This window comes from Amphiura filiformis, chromosome 15, assembly GCF_039555335.1.
Source record: "Amphiura filiformis chromosome 15, Afil_fr2py, whole genome shotgun sequence".
In the NCBI taxonomy this organism is placed as follows: domain Eukaryota; kingdom Metazoa; phylum Echinodermata; class Ophiuroidea; order Amphilepidida; family Amphiuridae; genus Amphiura; species Amphiura filiformis.
Window position 1 is genome coordinate 50,489,241 of NC_092642.1, and position 17,368 is coordinate 50,506,608.

The 17,368-nt window shown below is 37.1% G+C and overlaps 1 protein-coding gene across 2 annotated transcripts in view; it reads left to right on the plus strand.

Annotated features, from left to right (window-relative positions):
• Positions 1-5,727: 5,727 nt before the first annotated feature.
• Positions 5,728-17,368, plus strand: part of LOC140171788 (lamin-B1-like) — a 32,817-nt gene continuing 21,176 nt past the window's right edge. The window contains exon 1 of one of the 2 annotated variants that reach the window (XM_072195117.1): positions 5,728-6,250. In XM_072195117.1, coding sequence (XP_072051218.1) covers positions 5,865-6,250 — 386 coding nt within the window. In that variant the 5' untranslated portion in view covers positions 5,728-5,864. The remainder of the gene's footprint in view (positions 6,251-17,368) is intronic. The other variant, XM_072195118.1, reaches the window with a different exon arrangement.

A 17,368-nucleotide genomic window follows, 5' to 3' on the forward strand; every position in this document is an offset into this window, starting at 1 on the left:
AAGTGCTGATTGAGCATTAGGCCTGCAAAAGTCAAATATTTTGTCTATAGATAAAGAGGGTTGTGGTATATGGAAGAATCCAACAGGGCATTGTCATCAGCAAAATCCATATCATTCATGTCATTTAGCATCTTGCCAGGATGCCTCTTTGACCGACTCCAGCGTCAGCTCCAGAAGTGGATTTCTTCAGAAGGTAGCTTTACCAGGACAATGAACAGGAACGGCACCAACACATCACCTTGAAGCACTCCAGTTATTACTTTTTTTTTAAAGAAAGTATCGGAGAAATTTCCATCTACCATGACGGCACAATTAGAGTCCTTATAGAGCACCCGAATAACATGGACCACAGCCTTTGGTATTCCGTAATGTCGCAGCACTGATTCACCTGTTGGTGGAGTCGAAGGCCTTCTTGAAATCCACAAAGGTGACTGTGAAGGGAAGTTGGTATACGCATTGAAGCCTTCCATGATCCACCTTAAGATTTTTTGTCGAGCACAGCTGCGTCCTGATCTAAAACCAGCCTGGTTGCTTCTCGGTAAAAGATCAACGTGAGATCGAATTTTGTTCAGAAGAATCTTGTTGTACACTTGGTAGAGGAATGATTATACATTTTGTAACTCATTGACGTGACATAATTTGATAACCATTTCAATCAGGAACAGGTGTGCTAAGAATTTCTGGGTTTATGTAGGCCATCATTGGGATCTAAGACTTGTTACATGCAACATTAGATCACTACTAGGAGACGACCGTTTACTGGAACTAGAAGAGGAACAAGAAGGAGTCAATTGGGACATTATAGGACTTAGTGAAGTCAGAAGGTGGGGTGAGCAATTCATGGAGCTCAACTTGAGAGCGGACATTAGTTCCATCGTATAGGTTTAGACAACAAAGGTATGGCAGGAGTTGGATTCATGATCCATTCCATAGGAAATGATCAAAACTTACAACTGAATGAGAGATTGGCACAGGTCACAGGTCACAGGTCTAAATAAGAAATATAGCATCAAGATAATACAAGTGTATTCTCTTACAACAGCCCATGAAGACGAAGAGTTGGATATATTGATGAAGATATCGCCGAACTGCTGAAAACATCAAAGACGCATTACAACATGGTAATAGGATACTTCAACGCTAAAGTAGGATTGGGACAAGATGGACATGATGGAGGAGAACAACACTATCAGAGTGATAAGAATGTTGACGAGTTGCAACAAGAAGCAAATGAAAAGATGCCTGAAGTCACAAGTTGGGAAGTGAAAAGTATGAAAAGAGGAACGGCACCAGGAACAGACAACGTGATAATGGATACAATCATGGAAGGAGAAGACCCCTGAGGAGACTCCATCACAGGAGAGATTGCCAAGCTGTTCACAGCTTGTGTAAGACAGGAAAAGGTATACCCCCAACGGTGGAAAAAGGATTATGGTTATTCTCTTCAAGAAAGGAGACAAACGAGATCTCAAAAACTATAGACCCATCAGTCCACTCTCAAATGTGTACAAGCTTTTCACAAGAATCCAAAGCAACAGATTGGATATCACCCTGGACAGCATAAATCTACTGAGACGTATATACTCAAACTGCACAGCTACAGTAACTCTTCACAGAGAAAGTGCAAAGATCAACATCAAAAAAGGAGTGAGACTGTTGTTTAAGGCATGCCTGGAGAGCATATTCCACTCATTTCGGTAGGACGAAAAGGGTGTCAATATCAGTGGAGAGAAGTTTTAACCATCACATATTTGCGGATGATATTAAATTAATCATAACAGGGCGCCTGGAAGAAATTGAAACCATGCTCAGGGAGTTCGCTGAAGCTAATAAGGAACGAGGCCTCAAGATGTACATCATATCAAAAATAATAACAGGACCTCTCGATCAGCAAAGAATAGTCATTGTCAATGGATGCAACACAGAAGAAGTCAATGAGTATACCTGGGACAGCAGTTCAGCCTGAAGGAAAGGGACAAAGAAATAAAGAGAAGAATCAAGCATTGATGGAGACAATATGGCAAACTTAGCAATATCATGAGAGGGGATATACCAATTTGTCTGCAAAGGAAAGTGTTCAACCAATGTATAATCCCAACTATTACATATGGGACTGAGACGTGGACGCTTACTGCAAAAATGGAAAGGGATCATCTACAAAGACAAGACAAATAAATGGGTTAGAGAACAAACAAAGATTCAAGACATCTTGGAAACAGGAAATGGAATTGGTCAATGCACATCAGTATAGAAGAACATACAACAGATGGACAACAGCAATATTACTGTATGGAGACATATGGTGAGCAACAGGAACCGGGGAAAGACAATACAAGAGATGGAGAGATGAGATAGACCAATACTGGGGATCAGTAAATTGTTTCAGCATGGCTAGAGAGACAGAGCTACTGGCGGAGACTAGACATGCTGAAACTTTCATCCAGCAGTGGACCGACAATGGCTGCTGATGATGAATTAGCTGGTGCAGATGATGGGTCTCTTCTCCACGTCACATCCAAAAGTGACTTGATGGGCGTCCTTAAACTACAGACGGATATCCACACTGAGGCCATGGACACGTCTGTGCCTGCTGAAGATCTTGAAGCAGATATTTCCACAACCCAAGATGGTATAGAAGTGTGGCCATACTACAAAGCCTTAATAAACCACCATGGATTCAGACGTGCAAACAGCTTGCCTGTCATTTTATAGATGGATTCTGGAAGAAGTATCATCAGTATGATGAAACACACTTCGATTTATGACAGATATGACGAAGCTGCAATCTCTCTAAAAGCATCAACGCGTAAGAGGCGCCTAGCAATAGACAATGCCATAGCTTATCACATCACTGACTCCACCCACTGTTAGTAGGGACCAAAGAGGTTTTAAATAGAAATAGAGTCGCAATAGATTATATAATCTTTTGTTCGTTTGATGCCGATTAGAAGTTGCGACAGGCTATTCATAAAAGTGGTACCATTGTTTCGAATAAAGGGGTTCCGCCATTAAATTGGTCACTGATCCGGCATCATATTAACGCTCTACACAACAGGCGAGTATCAATAAGTGACCACACTACAGTCATGTGTAAGGGCAGTCATGTGTAAAGTGGTACCATTGTACTCATGTATTCCAAATGTGTGCTTGTGTGGGTCTGAAGACTATAAGGAGGCTTTAGCTGTCGATGCAATCATCTTTACCACCCACCTGACGATAGGTGTTTCATTTAAATAAATTGAATGCTCTCGGTGATCGATTACACATTAGAATGTATGAAGGCTGCCATTTCCAGTCCATATACATTATCTATATTACACCGTATAATGGTAATCGCTATACGTATACATGTAAGTGTAAGTATAAGTATAGGCCTATAAAGGTTGTTTTTAAGAAATGTCCATTTAATTTTATTTTAAGAAGGAGATTGGTATAGAAATAGTGGCGTATCCAAAGAGGGGAGGGGGTTGGGGAGGGACAGATTCACCTCTGTGAGAAGTCTTGGGAGGGGGGAGGGAGGAAGAGGAGAGGAGGGGATATGGCGAATGAGAGAGGGCTGGAGGAAGGGATAATAAAAACAAGTAGATAAATAGAAATATAAGGAAAATGATGGGAATGAGAGAGGGAGGGTGAGAGGGACAATGAGAGCGAGGGAGTGATAAAATGTAGGCCTAGGAAAGAATAAGTACGGAAAAGAAAGGAATGATGAATACATTTAATAATAAATATTAGGCCTATATAATAACTAAACACATAACAGCACTGGGCAGCCATTCGACGATGTCAATGCCTTTATTCGTTACGTAATTAAAACGCCCAGTCAGATGTATTTCACACCTACCAAACACAACTCGCCCAATTTCGCAAACTGGACGTTGAATGTACACTCTCATGAATATTGATTGGCAACATTTTCCAATATGTCAGCGCTCTAATCGGAAACAATAGAACAATAGACCCTGCAGAGCGTTGGTAGGGACATTCACATTCAAGCACAAAGGATGAACTTACTTCTTATGCCTTGCCCAGGAGGTTCGTCATGCAATTTAACTGACAATGGGAAATGTGTCATTGTGGCTTGGCGTAACAAAGCAGGTGCATCCCATTGAGAGGTAAGTAAACTTTAACAGTTAAGAAGAAGAGGCTGACACAAAGCTCAGGCCTATACTGTTATATTCTGTTCAGGCATCAAATGAAGGTGCTTCTTCGGTGTTATTTTACACCTGACACATAATGTCTTAGTTTTGGCAATCAGACGGTTTCCAAATTTTGCAATGGACACCTATGTGGTTACCGGGACTGGGCAGAAGCAGAAAGAGATCAACATTAGAGTACCGAAATATAATGACGCCCTAGGTCCAGCCAAAGCAGCAGCACTCCCAGGTTTCCACGCTCTTACTGGACATGACGGAAAAGTTTGGCGGGAAAGGCAAGATCAGCTGTTGGAAAGTGTTTCAGGAACTTGACATTGATGACGACATTGTTTACACACTGTCACAACTTGGTGCTACAGAAACAATCTCTGAGTCAACTATTTTTGCACCGGAGGATTTGTCTATAATTTTTTTCACCAGGTTCGGCGATAAGTTTAAGTAACCGCTTAGGGGCACAAACGTGTTTATAATGTATAGTACCGACGGAAACATTTTTCACCGACGGAAGTTGTGAATTATTGACCCCAATTTATTTGATCAGTTGCCTACGCACTAGAATTTTAAGGGGGGAGCAAGAGTAACAGGGCGAGTGGACTTAGTAAAAATGGATGTAGACATATTAAAAGTAGAATATATATTATGTGGTGTCAAATTACATGAAGGTTACTGTTGGTCAATGTTACATTAAGGTTACTCTTGCTTTCTTGCCCTGCGGCATTGGATTTGTTTTTGGCAGTTAGTGGTTCTTTGTAGCCCTGCGAGGCGAGGCAAACTAGTTGGATATTATTAAAGTTCTTATTTTAACGCCCGGTATCAGGCGGCATAGGACACGCAACACGTGACGTTCGAGGCTGGCGAAAATACAAGGCTAACAGCCCCATTCAAAATATACGGTTAGCAGGTTTAAATTGAAAAACAACATACTTAGAGTGGGGTACTTTGTCGAACCCCTACGGTTTTAGAGTAAGATAATTTTGTTTTGACACCACATAACAAATTTAGAATTGTTTGTGAAGATTTCATGATTATGTGTTAATCCAATGGCGATGTCAAAAATGGCGATATCGCATCCACCACCACCTGCCCGGTATGCCACTCCCAACATCGTCCCTCTATTTATTTATGAAAATACTAGTTTCTATATTCTATGGTGTCAAATAATTATGATATGGTAAATTATCCTCTGGGATAATGCTGCCATGTCGACATCCATTTTATGCTAAGTTGACTTGGCATGATAATTTATTTCACCAAGACGACATCCATTTTTCATGTCGACTTGGCATGGTGATAATTTAATATCTTGTCATGTTGACTTACATTTTTTGGTAAGTTGTCTTGGCGAGATAATTATCGTCATGTTGATGTTGATCATGCTGGTAATAATTTGACATGGCAAGATAATTTACTATCTATTATAATTCATTATCTATTATATTATTATAATTTATTATCTTGCCAAGTCGCCAAGTGGTGGCACAAATTGTGGCACTTAGACGCTTCCGTAAAAAAGTGTATGTTGGTGATTTTTGTAAACAGATTAAAAGATTGTGAAAAAACACAACTTGCAACCCATGCTTCACCCCTGCGCGTCGGTTCACTTCCGGGCCGCCGGTGTCTCGCTTCTCCCGCGTGTGTGTACTGTGTATCTGTATACAAACGTAATTATCGCTGTTTGGTAAACAAATTTACCTTGAAAAACAACCAAAAATGGCTACACCAACACAGCAGCGAGTTTCACAGCGGACCACTAGGTCGGAATACACCGTCAGGTCCAAGAGCAGTACACCGCAGACTCCGTTGAGTCCGACTAAAATCACTCGAGTTCAAGAGAAGGAAGATCTTCAGGATTTGAACGACAGGCTTGCTACTTACATCGATAAGGTCCGGAATCTGGAATTGGAGAACAGCCGATTGATCGTCCAGGTGACCACCATAGAGGAATCACATACTAAGGAGCTGTCAAATTTGAAGGCTTTGTACGAAAGAGAATTGAGCGATGCACGACGGTTGCTGGACGAAACGGCTAAGGATAAAGCGCGTCTGCAAATTGAGGTTGGCAAATATAAATCTCAAGTTGATGAACTGAAACCACGGTAAGCTTATTTTGGTTCAACAATTATACAATAGGCGTTTCTAACTTTCTTTACTTTAAAGGGGCATTTCGTGATCCACAGCCTCATCCCCCCACTTTTCCCAAAAAAAGTTGAGATTTTTACACCACTGGATACCTCAGGCTACATAATATTTATGTACCAAATATTTCTTGCAGATTAATTCGTTTAGCAAAAATATCGCCAAATTTGAATTTCGTTCTGGTGCACCAGAACGAAATTACAACACATGCATTGTCTATGGAGCAGTGTAATACACATAATCATGCATAACTCACAAACGCAAAATCGGAATCAACTGAAATTTTGGAAATAAGCTTTTTTCGTGGATATCTACTGAAAAATGTCATAAAAAGAGGATGCTAGGATCACGAAATCCTCCTTTAAGGAATGCCCAACAACATATTTTTTCTTTCCCACCCCTATATTGTTTCTTCTGTGAGGAGTAAGTCAGTGATCGGATTGAAGGAGATGTGAGTTCCTCGAGCACAAAACCTGCTATTTCTTCTACCATGTCTACACAATTGTTTTTTGGAGTTCTACATTTTTTGTAGAACCATGTTTGAATGGTTCTGGCTTTCAATCCATACATGTAATGTTACAATGCCAAATTGCCAAGATCATGTTGTATGACTAGCAATGCAATAGCATGCATTTTTTTGCAACGAGACTAGTGTGAAGTGTCGTAATTTTGAGCTTATCGTTAAGAATTTCCTGGAAAAAGGTAGTTCGCAACGCAAACTTCAAAACCCGGGCAAAACAGACACGTTATTTATCGGTATGACATATTCGTATTGGTGCTGCCCTATAAGTTTACACTGAAGTGCCATCTCAGTTTGGGTGTGCCGATTTGGATTATGTGCTAATGAATTTTTATTTATTTTGGATAAATAATGGAGTATTAATTACAATTTCAAGCATAGGAGTTTAGGCAAGAAGTACAAGAAGCTAAGCTGTGTAATTAATATTTAAATATTATGACAAACATAAACATGCAATTATACAGCCAGTGGGAAACATCACTGCATTTTGTACACTAAAATCCCACCCCTGACACCAAAGTCACATTATGTAACTTCTGGTGCCAGGGGTGGGATTCTGTAGCGCTTTTCAAATTTGCGTATAGGCCCAAGGAATACCGGAATTTGACAATCATATAGCCCTACCGGTATTCAACTTTCAAGGTTGTAAAAAAGTAAACATTTTGTTAATTTTGGTTGACAACTTGCTAGTCAGTAGTGAACCAGTCACACAGTGAAGATAGGTAGGTGAGTGAGTTGGATTACATTAGGGCCTAAATAATTTTTTTAAACTTGCACATGTATATTACCTGATTGAAGTATAAGTTTCTATTTTAGTGTAACCATGAATACTGTATTAAAAAAGCAAGTTAATTTCGTGAGCAATTTAATTTCGTGAATTTCGCCAGCACCTCCAATTCGCGAAATTAAATTGCTGCGAAATTACATTTGTGAAAATACACTTGTAACTGGTGCCGAATTTGGCAACCCTAATTTATCCAATTAAATCTTGAATATTACTATTTTTTATATCGTAATAATGTTATGGCATAAATTATTATTTGTTAGTCAGTTACCTTGTAACATCATTATAACTTTGTTTATCATGACAATGTAAAGGATCATATAAATTCCAAAAAACTTTATAATTTTCATGTAAAACTTGTTGGAGGATTGATTTGCTTGTGTTGATACATTCAGTGCTTTCAAAATAGTGACTCTGACGTTTTTGGCACAAGTTTCCTTTCCCTCGCATCATTTGTGTCAAAATAACTTCTGAATGTTTTTAAATATTTTTTTCACACCTTAGAAATGAATAAAAATATTATTGTTTAGTGTGAGGATGAAAAAATAAAGTTTTAAAACAAAAATGTTTCCAGGATGTACAAAGGCATGGTGGGATACATCCAAAATGGCAGCCTCCATTGTAAAACGTGTTGGTAAAAGTTCGCAAATAAAAATAATTTTCTTCATAGTTTGCATCTATAAAACAGACATATTTCATTTCTAAATTAATTGCAACATTCTGTTGGAAAAGGCAAGATGAAAAAATTGAGGTTATGAATTCGGACACTTTGAGTTTGAAGGGGAATAAAGCTTCTAAATTTTTTTAATTTTTGATTCGCGAAATTAAATTGCCGCGAAAATGTGGCTTATTGGCGATTCGCGAAATAAAGTTGCCGCGAAATTAAAGTGTTTTTAATACAACAAATTGATTGATTCATTGGTGCACAGCACACTTCTTTGGTTGCTATCAACATCAATCTACAATGTATACCATATACATGCAAATAATTGATACTGGGTAATGACAAATTATTACCTCATTTTATAGATCATTATTTGGTTTTATGCTGTTGATTTTGGTGGCATGATGTTGACAGTTGACACACAGTACATTTGCAGTGCACCTTGTTTACTCACTGCAGTGTAGACAGTAAGACACTAGATGTAGGCCTACCGGTAGTGCATAATTTTTGTGATAATTTGACTGCATTTTGTTTTATTTGAGAAATTAAAGCAAAAAATTATGGCAATTTTTGAAAAAGAATTTTTGTTACACATACCGGTAACACATAATTACACAAGTACCGGTAGTCACTATTAAAATCCTATGAATATGTATCAATTGATAAATAAGATGATTTAGGGATTCAATCATGTTTCACCGTTGTTCATCACAGTTTAACAACGATGCGTCCATGTCATATCTGCGTGGTTTACTTCGCGAAGTAAACCATGCAGACGTGCCGGACGCAAGTAATACAAGAAGATAGGATATATCCAGGGTTCAAATTTTGGTTGTCCGGTTGCCGGGACAACTAAAAAGTCACCGGACAACCAAAATACTGATTCGGTTGTCCGCCGGACAACCATAAATCTAGCCAAAAGTCACATTTGTAGGCCTACGGACAACCAAACACTTAGACGGACAACCAGAAATTGTAATCTGGTTGTCCGTGGGACAACCATTTATTTTTCCTAAATTCGATCACTGGATATATCCCTGTTGATATCGGCAATAAAACTAAGAATAAAGCGGCAATGTTTTGCTGCTCCCTCCAAAAATACAGAAGTCAACAGAGTGTGTTTAGGCATGACAAATTTTACGCGCTCACACATATAAACGCGCACGTATTAACTTGCGTTCGCGTATACGCTCGGGAAGAGTGTGGATTCATCACCGATTATAACAACGCTTGGCTCCTGCAGAAAGTGTTGTTGAAATCATGGTGAAATTTGTGTAACCTTGACCTGACTGAGAGCATGACCACCTGTTGATGACCAATAATGTCTCCAGGGTTGCCATGGGGTGCATTTTCCTTACAATTGGGCTACTTTTTAAAAGTCTGCTTGCTGCTCCTGTAAGCAAAATATGTGTGCATTTCCTAAAATTACGAAAAATTGCAAGAAGTGTGATCAATGGCACATTTTTGTTCAGTTCTGTTTTTGTTTTGTTTCTTTGTTTTTCTATCAGTTGCACAGACTTGAATTTGATACTGTGCATTTTAAAAACCTGAATTTCCCCCCTTTTGAACTTCATAAGTATTTTATGGTCATTATTGATCGATAATGGAAGTATTTTGAAGGGTTATTTATTCAATTATTTCAACCTAGCCATCTTCCATGTCCAATTGGATTATTTTGTTTGGTTTATTGAAAGCAGCGTTAAAAATATCTGGTCATCCATGGGGGTCCAACGCCGGATAACCGACAGTGAATTTCTGGTCATCCAACAGCAGTTTTGGGCATCAGACCGCCCGGATTACCAAATAATTTGAATACTGAGTGAAAGTGTCCATAGGAATTAGGATTGATTATTTGTTTACCATGTTTTCCTATGATTGGAAATTGGGCCTTTTGGGTTGCTGGCTGCCTTTGGACAACATTAGCAACACTGTAACAACGGTAAACAAGATCCTATTTAGTTTGAAATGAAGGTTAGTGGGTCATTCATTTATTGAATTTCATTCAGTCTACTGTGTCCATGGTCAGTGTGTGTATTTATAATACTTACTGCTTCATGTACAGTACTGGTAAATCTAATTTAATAAAAAACCATGGAAAAATAATTTTAAAATATTTATTATGGGAAATTTTGCTTTTTCACAAGCCTGGTAAAATCTAAGCCTCGTGAAATCTGGGAAAGAAAAGTATGAAACAATTGGGCATTTAAAAGGGCATTTCGTGATCCACAGCCTCATTCCCCCACTTTTCTCAAAAAAAGTTGAGATTTTTATATGGATACCTCGATCTGGCTAAATAATGTTTATGTACCAAAAATTTCTTGCAGATTAATTCGTTTAGCAAAAATATTGCCAAATTTGAATTTCATTCTGGTATGGTCATTTTCACAGTAAAGGGTGTAACTTTTGATTTTTAGGGTCAAAATTTCAAACCACTTAAATATGTTTCTGTTTACTGAAATCATGCATAAAAGCAACTTAAATTCCAGTAAAATAATGTTTCAAGGCTTAAACCTTTTGATTTCTAATAAAAAAATTGACATTTCCATAACATTTTGGTTAAAATCTAAGCAAAATGTATTTTACATAAGCTCAGAAAATTATGACATGAAAGCTGGAATACATGTGAAATTCCATTCCAAAGTAAGTCAACAGATATAAGTTACATTTTATACCATGTTTTGCTATGTTTGTAATTGCAGTTTTGAAATTTTTTACATAAAGTGTCATTTACAATGGAAATTTCCCAACCTTAAACATATTTTTAAGTTTTAATTGGGTTCGCAAAATAATTTGAATGTCTAACTTCATATACAAATACTACTTGATAAAAGGAACCTCCCAGCCAAGTTTCACAGAAATTGGAGTTATTTGTTAGAATTGGCAATTCAAGCGATTTGTGTTTCGGAGGCTTCAGTTAACAACACAGGTGATCATAAAAGTAAAATATTTGGCTAACTACTGCAAGTTGACATGAAAAAATAGGTAAAAAATATCACAATTACCAATTTTCATGCTTTGCTTCGAAGTATTGAATTTCAGTTGTGACAAAAATTAAATTATCACAGCAAGTCATTTTTTTTGTTTCGAGGCTTCATGTTAACAATGGCTAAACATTGCAGAAGTAGTTTTTTTGAAAACAACACTGTTGGGATCATCTAAGCTGTTATTTTCTTGTGTGTATTGAATCAATGATTCTATGCGGCAGATATTGTAGATTTATAACATGTTAACTTTTTTACCCATTTGTTAAGTATGGTGTTTTTTTGCATGTGAAGCCTCCGAAACAGGCTTTTTGGGTATCAGTATATTTTTCAAACATTAACCATAATATCAAAATTTTTTTAAATTTATGACATTCTGCACATACCAAGTAACAATTACAATGCAGATATCAGTATGAAACACTAATTTAAATATGCATAGATGATAATTAATCTTATTGTTGTTTCGGAGGCTTCATTTGTTTCGGAGGCTTCAATTGTTAACGGAAAGTTTGTATTGGGTCCCATTTTCAAACGGTGATACATATCTCCACGATTTAAAAACAAGTGACTTGAGGATCTACTTTGCTACATTTTGATAAATAGATTGGATGAGCTCTTTTATTTATATTTGCCCAAGCTTGCTAAACAGTTTGTGTCGGATGCTTCAAAAAAGTTCACGGAAAATCGACTCTTTGAAGTCATGATTTTATAAAAATTTTAAAAGCTTGCTAATCAACTATTTTTTGTTACCCATTTCAAGTTAAGATATCAACTGTTATGAATCAAGAAGAAGTGAAGAAATAACCAAGAATTATGAACCAAAGCTATACCCACAAAGTTTGTTAACAATTGTTAACGGAAAATGAAGCATCCGAAACGACAAATATCGAAGTCCGGTTCTCAAAAATACAGGGCTGTTCACAATTAAATCTAATGTGGCAGTGTTTACTGAACATATGACCATACTTTCAGGATAAGAAAAATTATCCATGAACTAACTGAAGAAAACACAGGGTTTTACAAAAATGTTACTGTTTTTTATAGTTTTTCAAAATGGCAATACTAAGTACATTTAAGCCTGCTAAAACTGAACGCAGTAACTACCAAAGATGACTATGCTACCCAAGGTAGCTGCTAACTAGATGACTTATGTGGCCAAAAATCATGGAATTCTGTGTCTTTATTAGAACACTACGGATCAAAATGTTAAAAATCCAAAGTTACACCCTTTACCGTGAAAATGACCGTATACCAGAACGAAATTACAACAGTGGCCTATGGAGCAGTGTAATACACTAAATCATGCATCACTCTTAAACGCAAAAATCGGAATCAACTGAAATTTTGGGAATAAGCTTTTTTCGTGGATATCTACTGAAAATGTCATAAAAAGAGGATGCTAGGATCACGAAATCCCCTTTAAGTCACAGGAACAGCAAGTACAAGCAAAACTATGTATGGACAATGCACCAGTGGTACATATTCTTGTGCTAAACTATTTTGTTTTATCCTCTTTAATTTACGTTGTTTTTTTATGTATAATTTTTTTTTTCATAATTTTTTTTAATGCAATGGCTCCTGGTGCGGTACACATGTTATGTACAGCAACCTAGACTCCCTGGTGCAGTTAGATCAAGGCTATAGATTGTACATGAGCATTCATTGATCTAATCCAATCACACACTTGACCAAACAGTTTGTACTTTCTATTCATTCATTTACTAAAGTGTCTTGAATTAATATGCAATTTATTTCAACTTGGAATATAACCTTGTTATCATATTCTCTGTAAACAGATTTTGTTTTGTGAAGATTTTAATTTTCGTAAAAGTGAAACTCTGTATGACCATATTTTACTACTACTAGTACTATTAATTCAGCTTGGAATATGACCTTGTTATATCATATTCTGTAAACATTTATTTTGTTGAGATTTAAATTTTGTAATTAATTAACCCTAACCCTACCATGGTTATTTTTAAATGGTGTGCTCCGCCCATTGTAGGGAAGGCCCTCAGGTCAGGGTGTGGGATTTGTTAGAAATATTTGCTGGAGAAGTTAATTCCGTACCTCTGCTTCACACAATAATAAAAATATTTTATTTGAAATAACCATTTAGAGAATTATTTTATGTCCTATAAACTTCAAGTTCAAGATATAGGCCTACTTAAGTTGGTATCATTTGCAGGTGAGTATTGATGATGTGGAAATTTACATTTTCAAATAAATATTAATATGTAACTTTTGAGGATATTGATCCCAGCTTTTCATTCTCATCATGTTTGCCACCCTTTTAAACAAAAAGTGTGAGACCCCACCCTTGTACCAATTTTCAAAATTTCAAAGGGACACCCTATTTTAAATGTGGGCACTGGCAGCACAAGGGGGCCGGGAACCCCCCAACCCCCCACCCCACCCCACCCAAAGTTTCGCCTGGCAGGGTTAGGGATATATTCAAGGTATCAGAGATTGATACCAAATAACTTCCTGTCATGAGTGCCACCTTTAAATTTGAAATGCAAACTCTGGGAAAAATACATGTACACAGGTTAATTAAATTAAAGGCTTAATTAATGAGTCAAAGCAATTTCCTTATCAGCTTGATCTGCGAAGAAGAGTAATATTAACCTCTTTTTGTGAGTTTTTAGTGATCGAGTTAGCAATCTATAAATTATTGTCAGTGGTTTTAATAATGCAGGCTTTGGCTGCATAAAATGGCAGAAAAAAAATTGGATCAGAATTAGTGATAACCATATGTCACCTCCAGACAGCGTTGCTAATTAAGGCTTTGATTTTGATCCAGAGGATGTTTAAAGACATTCCCACAACCCAATGGGGTTTCTGACCTTGTATGTCTGGCTTTTGTACACATGGTACAGTTGGTCATACCTTGCATTGGAATTGTGTGCAAATATCTGGTGTTTTCATCCTATTATTTAACATTCAAAACATCGAGACTTAGGAATAAAATTAATACAGTGGGACAATATGAATGTTTCCTGTAAGAAAATCAAATATCAGTCCTAAGTCTCAACTATTAGCTCGTTGGCTGCAGTTTTAAAATTACCATTTTGTGTGTGTGGCAATGGGGACTTTGCCTTTAAAATTAGGTTATATTGATCAAATTTCCCAATCATAGTGCATTGTAGGAATGCCTTTAAGCCTCCTCTGATTTTGATCCATCCACATTTTTTTTAGGAAATCGATATCTACAATGTAGCTGTTACGTGGTTAGTCACATTTAAAGTTTGTAATGAGGTGACTTGCATGTTCAATGATTCTCTTGGCCAGGCTGATGTCATGCAGTCATTTTTAAAAAGCTGAAAACTAGTATCCGAGCAAAACAGGACAGATATGGAAAATAAGATTATTCAGGATTTAAGGATTATTATATTTTATTTTTGCTATTACTTACTACCCAAATGGCTGAATGTTTTGCATTTGTATAAACCACATCAATTGCTCACTGATTTGAAATAATTGTAGACAGGAAATATGGTATTGATCAAGTATAATGCTGATATTGATACCAAAACTGGATTTGTACAATGTACATTTTATGCTTCTCTGCTTCTCTATGAATTGAATCCTTTTCGGCTTTTGAATTTAGTTGTTTATAATGCGTAGGCCTCTGTCGATATAATGCCTATTGTAATCTGCCACTCATCATTTGAATCAATCATGGGGCCAAAAACAATCAATAATTAGGCTTCCCTGGTAATGATTTCCGCACAACAGCTTGTGTTTCTAGGCCCTTTGTAGTTTCCTTGGGATGGAAAGTATTGACAAATTGTCAAACAGTTGTCATAAATTATTAAAAATTAAAACATAATATTATCAGGATTGCCTTCGTGAAATCAATCTGAGTTGGTAGCAGTTCAATACATGGATGTGCATCATTTCCTTGATTGAATTTTATCAATGAATTGACTGGCTGGCATAGGAAGTGAGAGGTGTGAGGGGATTCCTGCAAACCAGTCAGTGAAAAGTTATCAAGAATCGGACATGCACATACATCCTTTTATGAAATCTAGCACTTCCTGCGTTACTCGTTTGTTGTTGCAGGAAGTGCAATGGTGTGTTTTAGGCTAGGATTTTTAATGCGGTTCTGTATGATGTCATTGATGTGCATAAATGTATAATTTGTAATTACAGAGTACAAGTAGCTTCCAGAGAGAACAACATTTTCTTGCCCCTGGTGAGCATAAACACAGAGGGGTTCAATTCAATCACAATAACAGACTGGTAATGCCAATTTTGCATCAACACTTTATTCGGTGCAGAGCGGCACTCATGAAGGGAACATAGCCCGGCCTATGTTCATTATTTCAGGGCATGCTCATCGATCAGAGCGAGAGAGGGCCATTCTTCTTTTGAACATATAGTCAAAAGTGAAATAGAGTTCTTCAATCTATGTTACATGGGATTAATATTAAAAAAAAAAGAAATACAGTAGTAACATGCTAGGCAAAAACTGTGCAGTTAGAAATTTCGATAAAAAAATTTGTGATTCCATGGTATATTGCAAGGGGAGATGAGAACTAAGAACCAAATTCTGATGCTAAATACAATATTGGAACTAAATCATTCCTGAAATTTGAGGTTAAAATTGGTCTTTGTTAGATATCAACTCGTGTGACCTTGAATTCTAAAGATTAAATAGGAAGTTGTATTGTCGATGCATGCTTAACACATTGGCGCATTATGCAAATCTGGCATACGCGGCACTGGGGCAGAAAGTCAACTAGCATCTTTTGTGATGGAACTCTTTTCTACACGAGGTGATATATGTGAGCCGACAGCCGAGATGTGAGCTCCGATGCCGCTTTGTGATCAATGTGACTCAGAACCAGGTTTTTTGTTTATTTGAGCGATATTTATCATGGTAAATAAACTTGGCGTGGCCTGTCACCTGTCTATAAGCCTAGCAACCGATGCCAATATTAATACTTACTTTATTTGTAGGGAATAGGGTCATTATCGTGTCAGCGTTAAATCTGTTTATTTTGTTGTTATCAATACCACTGGTGGAGTTACTACACAAAGTGGCAATTTTCGCACAATTTTATATTTTAAGCTCCAATGATTATGAACAAAGTTGCTGATTTTGGCATCACTTAACTCCAATGTTGTAATGTGCAATGGAGCAGATTTGACTACATGGTATGCTACATACATGCAAGTATGTGAATATGTTTTTGCGGATATTCTGTATTACTGCCGTTGAAAATAAATGTTGGCATACTTTTTACCAGTACACTGCTACACTCTACAGACATGCCAGACAAGTTGTTGTTATTCAGTGATACACATGTAGTGTCAGTCACTGTCATGTATACACAGTAAACAGGAACAAATAAATTGGATTACAAACTATTTGTTTGTTTGTAAATAGACTTTGGTGATTATTTGGTGATTGATAGCAAATAGGTGAAGTTCAACAGTGGTAGATGGTTGCTAAGGAGAGGAATTCAAATATTTAGATTTAATTCAAATATCATCAAATCAAGCCAGTTTTCACAAAATTTTGCTTTCAAATGACATATTGAATTTAAACAAAATACACAAACCCGGCCTTATTTGTGTTCAAAGTCAAATTTACAATTCAGAAAATTCAAAATATCCACTTCTGAGAATTTTAAAGCCCCATTTTTACATGCAAAGGTATTTTGGAATTTGCATGAAAGCATTAAATAGCTCTTCTGGAGCCTTCAAGGAGAGCTGTTTAGGGATGCACCATTAGACTTCAAGGAGGGGTATGAAGTTGGGGTAGGGGCAATTTTTTTTTCCAACGCCAAAGGCGGCAAGTTTTTTTTTAAATTTTCACACATTTAATATACACTGTGAGTTTGGTGGGGAAAGTTGCTCATATAGTGGGTGAAGTTTTTTTCCAAAAACTTCCTACCCCACCCTTAAAGTCTGGTGCGGCCCATAGAACACTACAATAGAAATGTAAGGCGAGAATGGTCAACTAAGGAGAGCTAAAAATCAGTCTCCTATATCGGATTTAAGGCTCCCAAAGCACTATAGAGCGACTGCTCTTGCTCTCTTCAAAAGGCAATGGCTGCTCCTCCTTCCCCTGTCCCTGCCAACAGATCCTGACTATGGGTAACAAACTTGATTTCA